This window comes from Centropristis striata, chromosome 6, assembly GCF_030273125.1.
Source record: "Centropristis striata isolate RG_2023a ecotype Rhode Island chromosome 6, C.striata_1.0, whole genome shotgun sequence".
NCBI classification, from domain to species: domain Eukaryota; kingdom Metazoa; phylum Chordata; class Actinopteri; order Perciformes; family Serranidae; genus Centropristis; species Centropristis striata.
In genome coordinates this window covers 39633411-39651316 of record NC_081522.1, presented here as the reverse complement: position 1 = coordinate 39651316, position 17906 = coordinate 39633411, and the positions used below count along the sequence as shown (strand labels likewise).

General features: G+C 41.3%; 1 protein-coding gene across 1 annotated transcript in view; it reads left to right on the top strand.

The window, feature by feature from the left end:
* The window catches only part of cspg4 (chondroitin sulfate proteoglycan 4), a 107162-nt gene extending 89881 nt beyond the window's left edge, over positions 1-17281 (top strand). Inside the window, exons 7-11 of the mRNA XM_059335798.1 lie at positions 7426-7624; positions 8285-8416; positions 9019-9179; positions 12848-13031; positions 14031-17281. Of these exons, the coding sequence (XP_059191781.1) occupies positions 7426-7624; positions 8285-8416; positions 9019-9179; positions 12848-13031; positions 14031-15889 (2535 nt within the window). The 3' untranslated portion in view covers positions 15890-17281. The remainder of the gene's footprint in view (positions 1-7425; positions 7625-8284; positions 8417-9018; positions 9180-12847; positions 13032-14030) is intronic.
* The last annotated feature ends 625 nt before the right edge of the window (positions 17282-17906 follow it).

Sequence of the window (17906 nt, the reverse complement as noted above, 5' to 3'; positions counted from 1 at the left end):
GTAAGTTGTACTAACTTATAATTTTACATTGTAATTCTGCAATGTGCTGAATTGGCACCATTGTAATGCTGCTATGAAATGTCAGCTAATGTTGCGACCACAATTTTTAATTAGCATTGCTAGCATCAGTTAGCCGCTAGCATCAGTTAGCTGCTAGCATCAGTTAGCCGCGAGCATCAGTTAGCCGCTAGCATTTGTTAGCCGCTAGCATCAGTTAGCCGCTAGCTTTCGCTAATGAATTTCACCGCTTTCCCGCATTTCACAACAAAGAAATAAGAGTTATCAGAACTATTGTCCCTTGTTGTGAACCCCAACTTAAAGATATAAGTAACAACAACTCACCAACTTGTTTTTGAGCAGACAACTGGCTTCCTTTGTTGTGCTAACTTACATTATTGCCCTAAATGTCAATAATTTATATTTCCAAGTTTTACCAACTTAAATCACTGTTTTAGGCCAAAAAATACAAGTCGGCTTTTTTGCAGTGTGGTCAGTAGGTAAATTATACTCAAAACAATATAATTAAGATACTATTGCTACATATAAGAAGAAAATACTTGGTAAGCTTCATGTTTTTTGCAGTGTATCAGACATATTTCCCATTTTAAATGTAATGTTGTGTAAGGATGATTATGATACTATGTTCTCTCTGTTCTGCTGCAAACTGAGACCTCAGCAGATCAGAGAGAGCCTTAAAATGCACTCAGATACTGTATAATACTGTATAATACTGTATAATACTGTATAATACTGTTGAATACTGTATTCTACTATATTCTACTGTGTTATTCTGTGTTTTACTGTATCTACAGCAGCTGAAGTGCTCACAGTGAGTCACTGGCCTTCTGTACTCACATGATTCATTGGCTGAGGATATTATGCTAATTCACTTCTATTTTATGGCTCTTTTTTATAAAAAATAAAAACAATAGATTGTGGAGGCCAGCCTGCGTCATCCTCTCCGAGGTCGCTTTCCTTCAACTTTGCTGCATTTATTGAAATAATTCTCACTTCATAGAGGATTCATGGCGGCGGACTGTAACAGAGAGAGTTCAGCCAGAGTTCAGAGTTCATTCATTCTTAAAACTTTATCACCAGCTACGGGAAATATTCCATACAACACAAGAAAAAAACATTACATTTATACGATATTATGTCAGAAATCAAAGCAGCTTGAAGCAGCAGTAGTTTTTATAAATGGAGCTGTTTCAACACGTCAGAATCTCATTAATGATTAAAAAGCCGTTTATCTGCTCTTCTTACATTCTGTCAGTCTGGAGGAGCTGCTGCCAACACGTCTTAGTGTTAGAACATTACAGCTGACATGAAGCTGACCGACCTGCAGGCAGTCTGCTGCAGGTCAGCAGGTCCTTCTCAGACCGTCGACGGGTCAGTTAGCAGGTCCTCTTGTCAAAGAGACGTTCAGTCAGCAGAACCTACCGAGTGTGTTTGAGTCAGAAGCAGGGACAGCAGAGTTCAAAGGATTAGTAGGTCAGCAGGCTGCAGCAGCAGGAGGCAGCAGCAGGAGGCAGCAGCAGGAGGCAGCAGGCTGCAGCAGCACACAGTGTGTTTGGATCAGCAACAGTGAGAGTTCAAAGCATCAGTAGGTCTGTTGTGCTGCAGCAGACTGCAGGAGGCAGCAACAAGCTGTAGGAGGCAGCTGCAGGCAGCAACAAGCTGTAGGAGGCAGCAGGCTGCAGGAGTTAGCAACAAGCTGCAGGAGGCAGCAACAAACTGCAGTAGACTGTAGGAGGCAGCAACAAGCTGTAGGAGGCAGCTGCAGGCAGCAACAAGCTGTAGGAGGCAGCAGGCTGCAGGAGTTAGCAACAAGCTGCAGGAGGCAGCAACAAGCTGTAGGAGGCAGCAGGCTGCAGGAGGCAGCACACAGTGTGTTTGGGTAAGCAGCAGTGACAGTAGAGTTCAAAGGATCAGTACCTGCAGCAGGCAGCAACAAGCTGTAGGAGGCTGCAGGCTGCAGCAGGCAGCAACAAGCTGTAGGAGGCTGCAGGCTGCAGCAGGCAGCAACAAGCTGTAGGAGGCTGCAGGCTGCAGGAGGCAGCAACAAGCTGTAGGAGGCTGCAGGCTGCAGGAGGCAGCAACAAGCTGCAGCAGGCTGCAGCAGGCAGCAACAAGCTGTAGGAGGCTGCAGGCTGCAGGAGGCAGCAACAAGCTGTAGGAGGCTGCAGGCTGCAGGAGGCAGCAACAAGCTGTAGGAGGCTGCAGGCTGCAGCAGGCAGCAACAAGCTGTAGGAGGCTGCAGGCTGCAGGAGGCAGCAACAAGCTGCAGCAGGCTGCAGGCAGCAGCAGGCTGCAGTAATCAGCTCAGAGACTCTGTGCGGCTCTGCGTCTCCCTGGCAACACGTATTTTTGGAAAAACCAAGATGGTCAACGAGACCACAGCTTCTCTGGCAGCCAGTCGCCCTGCTGCACACTAACATAATGATCTGTGTGTGTGTGTGTGTGTGTGTGTGTGTGGGATCAGCTGGTTTCCATCAGAGTCTACACTCTATACTGTAAGGCTATATATCTATCCATCTATCTATCTATTCATAAGATCTTTATTTGCTGGTAAACATCCGTTCAGTGCGGAAAAAAACTAATCATGTACATACAATTTTTAAAAAGTGCATAATATAATACAGCTAAATATACAAACAACCATAAACAGACAAATAAAGCTATCTTAAGTTGAAATATTAATAATAAATAAATAAATAAACATACAGAAATGTAGACATTGCGGTAATCTTGTCTCGTCTCTTTTCTGCAGAATGATTTCTGTATTTATTGTTGTTGTTGCTGAGTGTTTTGGTTGTAAACAGAGCTGCAGACATTGAGAGAGAAATGGAAAGTGTTTCTTTTGTTCTCGTGGCCACAGACGACAGCTCACAGCCTGAAAATAAACTAGTGTGTCCTGTTGTTAGACCCACACACACTGTACTTACAGTAAATCACCTCTGAGCCTCAGACACGACCCTGCGGAGCTCCTTCATTACTGCCGGAAAATCAAATATATTCATAGATAAATAAATATATGTGTGTGTATATATATAGGTGCTAAATGCTTTGACTGTTATATAAGCCGTGAACTCACAGAAGCAGAAATGTTGATGAGCTGCTGCAGCGTGCAGCAGGCTGAGGGCGCCACCCAGTGGCCGCACGGGGAACTGCACCACAGATCAAACACAACAAACAGAGATGTGACCTAAATATTAATAATAACTCCCTCTTTATTATTTGACCCTTTGGAGTTTGAGGCTGTTCTGTCAGTTTCTGGCTCCTTCTCCTCCTGTAGAACAACTTAAATAATATTTATTATGTACATTTTAACCCTGTGGCGTCTCCAAAAGCTCCAAATAATCCAGACTTGTTGCCTCCATCAGACTAGAAAACAAAGCAGCGTGGAGCCCTACTGTAAATTTACCTCTAAAGTTCTGGCTGTAAACTCCATGAGGCCAGTTTCAGTTTGATGATGATATACCAAGTAAAACTGGAGACAAGCTCAAATAGATTTAGTATCAAATGATAGAACTGGATGGAACCCTCTGATATGCTAGATTTGACACCTTTGGTCACATTTGCAATATTTCAAATTCTTTATTGAGCATGATAGTGTTTTGAAAGTTTAAAAAGAAGATTCAAAATCACATTTTATGTTGGAGTAAAGGACTAAAAAAGACACAAAATGACTAAAAAAGACACAAAATTACCAAAAAAGACACAAATGGAAACAAAAAAGAAACAAAAAAGACACAAAATTACTTACACAGACACAAAATAACTAAAAAAGACACAACAATAGACACAAAATTACCAAAAGAGACACAAAATGGCCAAAAAGACACAAAATGACCAAATAGACACAACAAAAGACACAAAATGACAAAAAAATACACAAAAAAGGACCAAAACAAGACACAAAATGACCAAAAAAAACCACAGAAGAAGACACAAAATGACTAAAAAAGACACGACAAAAACGAGACACAAAAAAGAAACAAAAAAGACACAAAAAGACACAAAGGACCAAAAAATACACAAAATGACCAAATAAAGACACAATAGACACAAAATGGCCCAAATTGTTACATTTAACACACCAGAGCCAAATCAAATGGAGTCCCACTAGAATAAAAACCAGAGTTGATGACAGGATCACACACAATCACAAGATCACATTTATGTTGGTTTTTCTTTGTTTCTTTTTGGTTCTAAATGTTGATCCAGTAAGTCAGAATAAAAAATCAATTATTATTATCAGGTCATATAGTTGAAAAATATACCAACATGGTATTTAAACATGTTTTAAGTGGTGAATACAGGCAGAAATGGACAAAATAACCCAAAACTCCAGAGAGTTAAACACAAAAAACACATAAAATCTGATTTATTTATTTATTTAGTCACAGTCCTTCTCAGTGAAGAATGCTACATTTTGGTTCGAAATCTAACATCTGAGAGGTCAAATTAATCTCTAGTTTTATGTTTTTATATTTATATATTTTACTTTATCATCATTAAACACAAACTGGCTTTATTTTCCTTCCAGTGAAAGTTTCACCCCAGCATAATAAGTCATGCAGCAAACTGTGTGTGCTGATTAATAACATCTCTGTCATGGACACAAGTCAGTATCATCAGCATATAGTCGGTATAATAATAATAAGTGTGAACGCTGCTAACAGATGTTCCGTTTATTTCTGTGTAACTCTGCAGGCGTCTCAACATGTCTGTGCTCAGCAGGTGTTAAAACACTTGATTAGCACTTTCTCTGCTTTCTTCAGCTTTTATGGACTTCAGTTATGAAATAATCATTGCTACAAGTCGTTAAAAATAGAAGCAGATGTCATTTTTCACATCCATCAACATGAGATTCTTAAAGGAAGTTAAAGCAATAACTGCAGCTGAAAATGTGAAACTTTCTTTTCCTACATTTCTATTATTTTTCATCTCTCAGTTCCCACAAAACAGTTTATTTATTCTATGTTTTGACCCTAAACGGTATAAATAATGTTCTGTTAGTCCAACCAAACACTGAACAAGACATTTAATGAATAAAATGTTCCAATAAACTGTCATTAATTGAAAATACAGTGAAAGGCTCAAAGTTATGAGACCAAACCGCTAAACAGCCTTATTTATATATATATATAACGTTATTTATAACTTTATTGACACGTTGCCATGGAAACACTTTCAGAACAAACAAACCCAGGACTTTCATCCAGGAGACGTAAAAAAAACAACCTAAAATTACCAAAAAAGACACAAAAAGACACCAAAAAGATGTAAAAAGATTTTTTTTAAAACATGTGAAATGACAAAAAATTACATAAAATTACCAACAATAAACCTTAAATGTTTCACAAGCAGAACACCCAGGAAGACATTTTTAAAAAGGAGGTGTAAAATGACCAAAAAGGACATTATATGTCCAAGAAAAAGACAAAATGACCAAAAAAAGATGTGAAATTACAAAAAGAGACACTAAATTATCAAAATAGGCACAAAGTTACCAAAAAACATGTTAAAAATAAAAAAAAGACCTAAAATTACCAAAGATTACAAACCGCTAAACGTCCTTTTTTATATCTATATAACGTTATATATAACTTTATTGACACGTTGCCATGGATACGCATCGTTCTGCTTCTCTCCTGATGACGGCTCGCCTTGTTAGTGACCTGTCAATCAAAGGTAGCCCCGCCCCCCAAATCATACGATTCTTTATTTTCTATTTTCTTCTAAATGGGGCCATTATTTACACTATTAACATCAGATTGTCTTGAAGAATATGTTTTACTAGTGATTGAGACCATAGTGTCCTGAAAAACATTTCTGAGGGGATAAATCAAGTGAGAAGTTTTTTCATTTTTTATTGAAATGAATGGAACAAAATGCTTCTGCAGCCGCCGTCAGCGCGAGTTTGAATTATTATTATGAGTCGAGTCCTTCCCGTCTGTCCGTCAGAGCTCTGAACCTTCATCTCTGATGCTGTGATGCTGCTGTCACTTCCTCCTGTAACCTGTTAGTGTGTGTTGGTGACGTGGTGATGTCACTACTTCCCTCTGAAGGCTGACACGCCACCTACCGAGCTGCTCCGGCAGGTTACCCCCATTCTGTCAGCGCTCTGTGACACATGAGGAGTTATTATTCTCCCGGAGGTGAGCCTGCTATCAGCTCCTGTTCTACACCTCCTCTTTAAATACTCCTCCAGATCACAGCCTGTCTGTCTGTCTGTCTGTCTGCCTGTCTGTCTGTCTGTCTGTCTGTCTGTCTGTCTGTCCTGCTGACGAGCCTCAGATTATCCCTCACACTTTAAATCTCCATGTTCAGGGTGAAACAGGTCGACGTGAAGCCTTTTAAATGCTGATTAAAGTGTATATATACATACACTCTCTCGCTCTCTCTCTTTCTTTCTATCTCTCATTTTCTCTCTCGCTCTCTCTTACTCTTTCTCTCTCGCTCGCTCTCTCTCTCTCCCTTTCTTTCTCTCTCTCTCCCTCTCGCTCTCTCTCTCTCGCTCTCTCTGTCTCTCTCTCTCTCGCTCTCTTTCACTTTCTCGCTCTCTCTCTCCCTTTCTCTCTCTCTTTCTCTCGCTCGCTCTCTCGCTCTCTCTCTCGCTCTCTCCTTCTCTCTCTCTCCTTCTCGCTCTCGCTCTCTTTCGCTTTCTCTCGCTCTCTCTCTCTCTTGCTCGCTCTCTCTCTCCCTTTCTTTATCTCTCTCTTTCTCTCGCTCTCTCTGTCTCTCGCTCTCTCCTTCTCTCTCTCTCCTTCTCTCTCTCTCTTGCTCTCTCTCCCTTTCTTTCTCTCTCTCTCCCTCTCGCTCTCTCTTTCTCTCGCTCTCTCTCGTTCTCTCGCTCTCTCTCTCGCTCTCTCCTTCTCTCTCTCCTTCTCGCTCTCGCTCTCTTGCTCACTCTCTCTGTCCCTTTCTTTCTTTCTCTCTCTCTTTCTCTCGCTCTCTCTGTCTCTCGCTCTCTCTCGCTCTCTCCTTCTCTATCTCTCTCGCTCTCTCTCGCTCTCTCCCTCAAGATTCAAGATTTCTTTTATTTTCATTGTATTAAAAAAATATACAACAAAATTTACGTGTGCTCTCCTATATAAGGTTCTTAAAAAAAAGACATTCAGACATTACACATATATAATAAATAGTCAAAAAAGATAATAAATAGTATGAAAACATAATATCTCTCTCTCTTTCAGTGGATGCTGCCTTCAGGCGTGCGTCCATTAGAGGGGAATTATTGGCGCTCGAGGTGTCACTGAGCCTGCTGATAACAGAAATAATTAACCTTTAAATTCTTTCTTTTGCTCTATGTGGTTGATTACTTTTTTACTTTGGATTTTTTGCAGAAATCACAAACTCCTGACCCCTAGAAGGACCTGGAAGGACCTTAAATCTGATCCCTGTGGTGTTTTTTTCCAGGTTCTGTCCGGAGAGGACGCTGACATCACGTCCAGCATGTTGAACACGGAGGACGCCGACACGCCGGCGGACCAGCTGGTTTACCACGTGGAGGTGCCGACCAGCGGCGTGGTGGCGCTGAAGGAGGCGCCCGAGGACGCCGTGATGAACTTTACACAGGCGCACATCAACAGGGGAGAGGTCATCTTCATCCACGAGGGTGAGCAGCACCAGCAGCTTTCACTCTATGGAGTCTCGGGCTATTTAGTCCATTTTTGAATCCTTTTTGTGTCTTTTTTGGTCATTTTGTGTCTTTTTTTTAGTCATTTTGTGTCTTTTTTTAGCCATTTTGTGTCTTTTTGTGTACTTTTTGGTAATTTTGTGCCTTATTCTTAGTCATTTTGTGTCTTTTTGGGTAATTTCATGTGTTTTTTGGTCATTTTGTGTTTATTTTTTAGTCATTTTGTGTCTTTTTGTGGGATTTTTTTGGTCTTTTGTGTCTTTTTTGGTCTTTTGTATCTTTTTTTGTCATTTTGTGTCTTTTTTTGGTCATTTTGTGTCTTTTTTTAGTCATTTTGTTTCTTTTTGTGTCTTTTTTGGTCTTTTTGTTTCTTTTTTAGTCATTTTGTGTCTTTTTGTGTCTTTTTTTGGTCATTGTGTGGTTTCTTTTTTAATCATTTTGTGTCTTTTTTTGGTCATTTTGTGATTTTTTCTCCTTTAGTCCTTTAGTCCAACATAAAATGTGAATTTGAATCTATTCTTCACTTTCTTCAGGACTTTTCACTTCTTCAGTCTTTGATCCAAATAATGGAGAGAAATATTAATCAGAATATCAACAGATGAGTTTGAGCAGTCAGTAAGTAAAGTAATCTGATTACAGGTGAGGAGTCTGGCGGTTTCAGCTTCACGGTGACGGACGGCGAGCACACGACTCCTCTGTACCGCTTCGTGGTCACGGCGCGACCACTCACCATCACCATGGTGACGCAGGAGGAGCTTGTCGTGTTTCCAGGTAAAAAATCCTCAAACTGAAAGTGTGAAAAGTTCTCAGATATCTTCCTCAAGTTACAGAAACAAACTGTGTGTGTGTGTGTGTGTGTGTCCTGACTAAGGTTATAATAGTTTTGGATTTTTCATTAGTTTTAGTTTTAATTTCGTTGTGATTTTTTGTTTTCAAATTCAGTTGTTTTAATGAGTTTTTAGAGTGAGTTTGCTCGTTTTAATTAGTTTTTATTTTTGGGAAATTGCTTAGTTTTAGTTTAGTTTTTATTAGTTTTATTTTTTTGTAATGGGGTATTTGTTGGGTCCAGATTCAATAAGGTCACAATAAATGTTTCCTTTATTTCCTTTGTCTGATCCATCTCAGCCCCAATAAGTTTATTAAGTCATAAAACCAGAGAGATGAAATAGATTTCATATCAACCAAAAAGGTTTACGGATGAAAAAAGTTGACAAAGACGAAAACGAAGGACATTTTCACTATAATTTTAGTTAGTTTTAGTTAGTTTTGGAACCACAAAATACAGTTTCAGTTAGTTACAAAAATGTTTTTTCAGTTCTAGTTTTGGTTATTCCGTTAGTTTCCGTTAACTATAATAACTTTGTTCCTGACAGGAACGAGGCAGTCGATCACCAGCGCTAACCTCGGCGCCGTGACTAACGAGGACGGGAACGAGATCAGCTACTCTTTAGCCCGACCGCCTCGACTGGGACGACTGATCCTCGCCAACGACAGGAACCAGTACGAGGAGATCCACCGCTTCACACAGACACAGGTAGTGTGTGTGTGTGTGTGTGTGTGTGTGTGTGTGTGTGTGTGTCTTTCAGGAGACGTTTAACTAATTTCCCTTCTAATTAAATGAACGTCCTAACTGTTAAAACAGACATTATCGTCAGAGTTTGAACTTTCCAACTGTCCTTGAACGTATCATCGGTTATATATGTTTCCGTTATATAAAAAAGTGACCAAAACTTTTGTTAAAATGTTGATATTTGTGTCAAAATCTCTTTATTCTCCATGTGTCATTTAAAATAAAGCTGTTTACACAGAGCAGAGGGGAGAGGACAGGAGTCAAGTCAAGTTAAAGTTTTTTTATCGACATCTAAAAACAACCTCAGTTGATCAAAGTGCTGTACAGTTATTAAAATACAGTTAAAAAAAATCATGCACAAATATTGTAATAAATAAAAACAATGAAAGCAATGAAATGATACTAAAACAATATAACAATAAAATAGTAATAAAAAGTCATTAGTTATAAATAAAAAGAATAAAAATCAAAAAGAATAAAATGTAAAAAAAATTTTTTTAAAAACCTAAGGAGTCTGGCCTCGCTGGGAATGAACGCCAAGCAGAATAAATAGGTTTTAAATAAACAAATAAACAGGAGAGGCTGTTTACACAGAGCAGAGGGGAGAGGACAGGAGAGGCTGTTACTTCAATATGTACAATATGATTTCTGTCATTCTAACTGTGTTTTTCTGCACAAAGACATGTTTGTGCTGATTCCACAGAGCTGCAGGATTTATAGATTTATACAGATTTAATATGTTGCAGTAAAATACAAGGAGACAGAGAGTAAAATGTAAAAAAAAAAAGGTTCAAGAAGTAATATCAGGAAACCAAAATAGGAGCTGTAACTTATTCTCCCTCCTCTTCTCCTCAGAATAAATAAATCCTCTCTCAGGTTCCTGTTAATATCAGGTCTGTTGCTGAGCAGCAGCTGTTATGAGACGACATATTTCCACTTTAATGCATAAAAACGCAGTTAATCCTGCTCAGCAGGTGGGATGCTGCTGCTGCTGCTGCTGCTGCTGCTCACATCAGCTCGTTAACTCCTGGTGGCTGCAGCTCTGAAACCTTTAAACGTCTCCTCACACTCACTCTGTCACATTTCTACTCACTAATTACTTTTATTTATATCATAAGGCCATGCATTAAACTGGAGAGAATCTGAACTAAACCCTCCTGGTATGTTCGTTTTTTCAGGAACAGCAATAACATAAATGAGGCATGTTTAATTATCAGAAGGTGTCAGAAACTAAAAAATCCCCAACACTTTACAATAACCAACTAAATAATGTTTATAGATGATTTATAAACCAATTATTAACCATTTACAAAGTGCTATACATATTTAATCTTTAAATGTTTTGAACCAATTTCTTAAAGGTATATGAATCATTTCAAAATCATTAACATACTTAATATGGTGTTAAAAATGTTAAAATGAGTGCAACTAAAACTATTAATAAACTATTAATTATGATTTATTGGTTTGTTAATGGTAAAGTAACTATAAACTTACATTAATATACCATCTATTTGCGATTTATAAATCATTTAGTTAGTTAAACATTAATAAATGATGTATTTACCATTATAAATGGCCTATAAACGGTTTATAAATGATGATTAAACATTAATAAACTATCTGTTTACCATTTATAAATGATGGTTATTGTAAAGTGTTACCAACATTGTTTATGTTTCCTTAATAACTCCATTACTGATCATTTCAATCAATATTTAATGTAATGGTGTTCTTTACCTCTCACAGATCAGCTTCAATGAGGAGAATTCACTCGTTTTTTAATTAAAAAAAATGCATCTTAAAACTTTTTTTCATGTACATTTGAAAGACCTACATATAAAATACAATAGTTTTACATGACATTGACGTCAACAACATTATTTTACATTTTTACATTTTTTCTTTTGACTATGATTTTATGCATCAATATTTGACATAATTCAATAGGAAAATGTATTCTTTATTGTATAATCTCTAAATGCTGCAGTGCCTCAGCTCTACCAGCAGGGGGCGCCGCTGTCTCTCTCACACTGACAACAGTGCAGGGAGAGTATTCAGATTACTTTACTGCAGTACAAGTCCTGCATTCAAAACTTACTGAAGTAAAAGTACAGAATTATCAAAGTAAAAGTACTCATTCTGCAGATTGTTTTATATATTCTAGATATATTATTAGATTATTATTATTGCAGCATTTTACTGTCATTTAATTTATAATAATCCTTTTAAATTGATCTTGATCTTCAGGTTCTCTTAATGTTGTGAAATAAATCAGTTTTACAGTCTGATGTCAGAATCTGAGTTCTTTTATTTGTTTTTATTGTTTTACAAAACAACAAATAACAGAAATAAACATTCAGATCAGGTTTAAAAAAAAGAAGTTCTGATCGTATTTTTGGCTTTTACTGGACTTGGTTTTGGATTATTGGAACCTGGGTGGTACCAGTGTGTGTGTGTGTGTGTGTGTGTGTGTGTGTGTGTGTGTGTGTGTGTGTGTGTGTGTGTGGGTTGAGTTCAGGACACAGTGACCTCAGAGAGTGATCACAGCCGTCACATTCCAGTTTCTCCGGCTGATCCCAGTTCAGCCGAGCCAAACCACCACCACAGCTCCCAGTGTGCTGCTCACACACACACACACACACACACACACACACACACACACACACACACACACAGCAGCAGCACATTTAGAACAGTGTCTTTGTCTTCCAGACCACCCAAAGAATAAACTAAGAACTTCTCCTGAGAAGACACAATCTGATGACTCAGCAAATTACTTAGTTTATGTCTTATTTTAACCCCTTAAAACATGTTTTCTTCACAAGCTCACCAACAAAACATAATTTACCATGGAAAGAAACTGTAAAAACAGACATTATCATCAGAGTTTGAATTTTCCGACAGTCATTGAACGGATCATCAGTTATATATGTTTCCATTATAAAAAGTGACCAAAACTTGTGTTAAAATGTTGATATTTGTGTCAGAATCTCTTTATTTTACATGTGTCATTTAAAATAAAGCTGTTTACACAGAGCAGAGAGGAGAGGACAGGAGAGGCTGTTTACACAGAGCAGAGAGGAGAGGACAGGAGAGGCTGTTTACACAGAGCAGAGGGGAGAGGACAGGAGAGGCTGTTTACACAGAGCAGAGAGGAGAGGACAGGAGAGGCTGTTTACACAGAGCAGAGAGGAGAGGACAGGAGAGGCTGGAAACATGACAATACTTAAATATGTGGAGAAAAATGTTTTTTTACTACATTCACACTTGGAAAAGTGTTGATATATAAATTCTGTTTTATTACAATTTACAAAAAAATAATTTATCAGGGAAATTCAACTTTTTTCAAAATTTCTGTCATTCTAACTGTGTTTTTCTGCAAAAAGACTGTTTGAGTTGTTCTGATTGTGCTGATTCCAAAGAGCTGCAGGACTTTATTTAGAGATTTCTATAGATTTTATATATTGCAGTGAAACACAAAGACACAGAGAAGAGAATGTGAAAGGATTTTTTAATTTATTTTTTAAACGGGTGAAGACGTGTGCCAGGATATAATGAACTTGACTCTCTTTGTTTCTCCTCTTTTAATTGTCTTATTTGATGTAAATGATCATGTTTCTGACCCACAGCTGGAGTCCGGGGCGGTGTTCTACGAGCACCAGATCCCAGAGGATCCCTTCTGGGTGGTGCGGGACTCAGTGGAGCTGACGCTGTCGTCTCAGCCGGCGCCGGACGTCCGCCACATCCTCCCCATCACCATCTCATACTACGCTGCTCACAGCAACATCTCTTCTCAGCTCTGGAGGAACAAAGGTACCTACAGCTCACAGCAAATATCACACATTCATAATGATTTCGGTTATTATCAAGAATGTTTCCATTACTGTGGATGCAAAAATGACCAAAAAATTACACAAAATTATCGCAATACAAACAAATTGACCAAAATAGATGTAAAAATGACCAAAAAAGACACAAAATGACCAAAAATAGAGTCTTGGAATAAATGATTAGACCACTCTTGTTTTCTTCAGTTCCTTGTTCATTTTAATGTCTGGTACAACAAATATAATGATTTATAATATATAAAGATATCATTTTTGATCATTTTAACATCTATTTTTGGTCAATTTTTTGGTGTCTTTTTTTGGTAATTTTTACATCTACAGCCATTGAAACATTCTTGATAATAACCAAAATCATTATGAATAAAACCATGTTAAATGTCTAGATATCAGCTCTTAAATTAAACTCTTATCACCTATTTTTGTTGTTATCATTATATTTGTCCAAAAAAATAATATAGACAATTTTTTAAGCATCAATATTAAAAATACTAAATTTATGCACATATACATCTGTACAGTCCCCCATAAACGCAACTATCTTATAAGGTTTTAGATTTAGATATTGCTCACACTGATTTTCTTTTTTCTTTTTTATTTATTTAAAAGTTACTTGGTTTTTATTTAGCTGTTATGTATACCCCATGTATATAGTGTTAAATTTTAAAGTGTGTAGTGTTCAAATGTTTTTCTCTTCTCTTGCAATTTCTGTCTGATTTGTCGTTTGGGAGCTGCTGTGACGAACACAATTTCCCTGCAGGGATTAATAAAATGTTCTATTTCTATATCTGTTAAAGGGGAAGTTGGGGCAGTTTTAAAATAATTCTGTATTGCTTGAATCATCATTTACATTTAGTCATTTAGCTTAAATCACCTCTAACTGTTCCAGCCTCCTGCAGCTGATCTGATCTTAAGATATAAAAAGTCTTTGAATGTAATGAGTGTAAATGTGTTTTATTGTTGTCAGGTCTGGACATCGTGCAGGGCCAGAGGAAAGCCATCGACGGCTCGATTCTCGACGCCTCCAACCTCCTGGCGAGCCTTCCCGAGGACAAGCGGAGCGCCGCTGACGCCGTCTTTGAGATGAAGCGATTCCCGGACCACGGGCGCATCACGCTGGGGGGTCAGGACCTGCCGCGCAACGCCGCTACCTTCACGCAGGAAGACGTGACTCAAGGAAGGCTGGAGTACCTGCACGACGACTCGGGGGCGTCCTCCGACAGCTTCTCGTTCAGAGCGCGTCTGAAGCCCGAGGGTCAGGGCGCGCCTTCGCCCGCCGAGTCCGTGGTCCTGGAGGAGGTGTTCAACATCTCGGTGAAGCGGCGAGGCTCCGACGCCCCCGAGCTGGTCACCATCGACATGCTGCTGGAGGTCCTCCAGGGCTCCATGACGGTTCTGACCCAGAAGCACCTGAACACTCAGGACGAGGACAGTCCGCCGGACGAGGTGCACTTCAAAGTGACCAAAGCGCCTCGAAACGGCCGGATGATCGACGCGCTCACCATGGACCCGATCTCCGAGTTCACGCAGGAGATGATCAACCGCGGGCAGGTCGGCTTCTTCAGCGACGGCAGCCTCGCCGACGGCTGGGTGGAGTTCATCGTGTCGGACGGCGAGCACCAAACGGAGCCGCACACGCTGCACATCGGCGTCCTGGCCCGCACGCTGATCCTGGACAAAGCCCCGGAGATCAAGGTGAAGCAGGGCGACGACGAGACGCTGGTGACGGAGGAGATGCTGAAGGCCACGACGGGCGGACCCGTGGAGGAGGACATCCTGTACAAGATCACCAGCGCGCCGAAGTACGCCGCCGTCATGGTCGACCGGCAGCCGACGTCCGCCTTCACCCAGAAACAGATCAAAGAAGGCCGGGTCAGCGTCCGCTTCGTCAAGTCCACTTCCCCTCGGGACAGCGTGGCGTTCGTGGCCCGCAGCAGAGCGGCCAACGTCTCGTCCGTGCTCAACATCACCGTCCAGCCGCTCGCCAACATCGCCCAGGACCCTCTGCTGCCGCAGGGCGCCCTGGTGCAGCTCGACCGGAAGCTTCTGGATGCGACTCCACTGGCGAACAAGACAAGAACCTCCCCGACTTTCACCGTCATCCAGCAGCCTCGGGGGGCCCGATTTGTGAGGTCCGGAGGTCCCGGAGCCGGTCAACCGGTGGACACGTTCAGCCAGAAGGAGCTGGACGAGGGCCGCGTGGCGATGGAAGTCCTGAATCCCGGATCACGAGGCGGCGTCGGCCAGGACGAGGCTCGCTTCCTGCTCAAAGCCCACGGCGTTCCTCCTGCAGAATGCGTGCTCTCCTTCCAAACGGGCCCCTACAACGCCTCGGGGGTCTACCCCGCCACTCTGTTGAGGATCCCCTCGTCGAAGGACAGTAACGACCTCCCGGGCGTGGCCGGACCGCCTCGTGCCACTCCGGCGAGCCCCCGCTGGAGGGGCAACATGGACTGGCCCCACGGCGACGGCCCCACCACCACCTCCCCCGGCACCAACGACCACGGGAAACCGCACATGTCCCGCCGCAGCAACTTCTGGTCCATCCTCATCCCGATCCTGGTCATCCTGCTGCTGCTGCTGCTGGCGGCCATCTTGGCCTACTACCTGATCCGCAAGAACAAGACGGGCAAGCACGACGTCCAGACGGCGGCGGCTTCCAAACCCAAGAATGGAGAGGTGGCCAGCGCGGAAACCTTCCGCAAAACCGACCCGGCCAACAACATCCCCATGTCCAACATGGACGCCAAAGACGCAGACCCCGAGCTGCTGCAGCACTGTCGGACAACGAACCCGGCCTTGAAAAAGAACCAGTACTGGGTCTGAGACTGGTCCGATTCCTCGTGTTTTGGAAAGTCTTCCTCCGATCATTCCTTCTCAGTATTAGAGACCTCTTGCCACACCAGTTCAAACGAAAATTATCTCTTTGACACCATTGGTTATTTACTTCTCTCTCAACATAACTGTGGACAAATTCTCAGGCAACGAAACACTGAAATACTTATTGGCAAAGAAAGAGGTAGTTTCTGATGTCAGGAGGCTCCGGCCGTCTATTTATTGTAGTTTGATCATTCCTCGCTGTCAAAGGGGCACAAACGAAGACATAAACATGCTAAACACATGTTTGCAAAAAAGAAGTATCCTGTCCGTGCTCTGCCATTTATTCCACATGATATCGTAGGCCAATATTATTATTATTCAGCTGAGTGGGTTAACAAAGTGACGGTTTGATTACAGTTTGTACGCCTTGTACATAGACGATGAGGTAAATATATGCTGTATTATCTAGAAGATGGAAAAAAATCGCCTCTTTGTGTTTTTTTCTCTGTTATTTTTTAATGTTTTTAAGGTACTTTTTGTGTTTCTCAGGGCTAAATTCAGTTTAAATGAGTGGTACGAGATTTTGGGAAATATACTGATTCACTTTTTATTGGTTAGAAGATTGATATCGCGTTGTTAAAGATAAACTATGCAGGAATTAAATACTCCTCAAAGTGAAGATTGATGATCGTTTTGTCTCCGTTTAAAACCTGAAGTTTGTTTTAAAGCTAACTGGCTAAAAGAAACTGTTTGAAATGGATTCAGAGATTTTGTGGAGCTTTGTTTTGGTCCTATTGACTGTTATAAACCAACCATCGTTGGTCTCAGGTCTGTTTTTATTTCCAGCTTTTATTTTGGAAATACTTGTTTTTTGCAGCGTTTCTGGGAAAGTTTCTTAGAAAAAGAGCGGACAACAAGACAAATATACCGAGGTAGGCAAAATTTTGAGTGAAAACAAACTTTTACTTTTGTTGAGTTTGTTTACGAACAAAGAAAAGCAACAATTCCTGCATAGTGTGTCTTTAAATCCAACATTCAGTGTCAGATTGGATCTTTTTATCTAACTCGGTGAGAGAGTGAAGACGCTTCGTTTCCCAAACTATCAAACTACGACTTTTAATGCCATCACACGGTTTCACTTTGTGTGTGAAGAAAAAGGTTCAATGCTAAAAAAAAAAAAAAAAACCCTTTTCGTTTGATTGAATTTAGCTCCGAGTTGTTATGTTATTCTTTCTGCATGTTTCCAAAGTGCTTGTAAATATTCACTGGACTGGCTCGGCACTGAGCAGAGCCATGCGGGCGGTTCGTTTCCGGTTTGGAGCCCTCCGCGCTGGCTGACAGGCAGCATTGGATCAGCTGTAACTGGGCCCTGACGCCCTCCGTGCTGACTGACAGGCAGCATTGGATCAGCTGTAACTGGGCCCTACTCCCTTTGTGCAGGCTGACAGGCAGCAGTGAGGTCATATCTAACTGTGTCCTAAAGCCCACCGTGCTGGCTCACAGGCAGTCGTGCGGTCAGCTCTAACTGGGTCCTGAAGCCCTCCGTGCTTGCTGACAGGCAGCCTGCTCCAACTGGGTCCTGAAGCCCTCTGTACTGCCTGACAGGCAGTAGTGAGGTCAGTTCTACCTGGGTCCTGAAGCCCTCTGTGCTGGCTGACAGGCAGAATTGTCCTGAAGCCCTCCGTGCTAGCTGACAGGCAGTTTGCTCTAATTGGGTCCTGAGGCCCTCTGTGCTGGCTGACAGGCAGTAGTGGGGTCAGCTCTAACTGGGACCTGAAGCCCTCTGTGCTGGCTGACAGGCAACCTGCTCTAACTGGGCCCCAAAGCCCTCTGTGCTGGCTGACAGGCTGCCTGCCCTAACTGGGTCCTGAAGCCCTCCGTCCTGGCTGACAGGCAGCCATGAGGTCATATCTAACTGGGTCCTGATGCCCTCCGTGCTGGCTGACAGGCAGCATGAGATCATCTCTAACTGGGTCCAAGTCTGCAATAAAAGAATTCATAAAGTCGAACTGGTTGGTGCTGG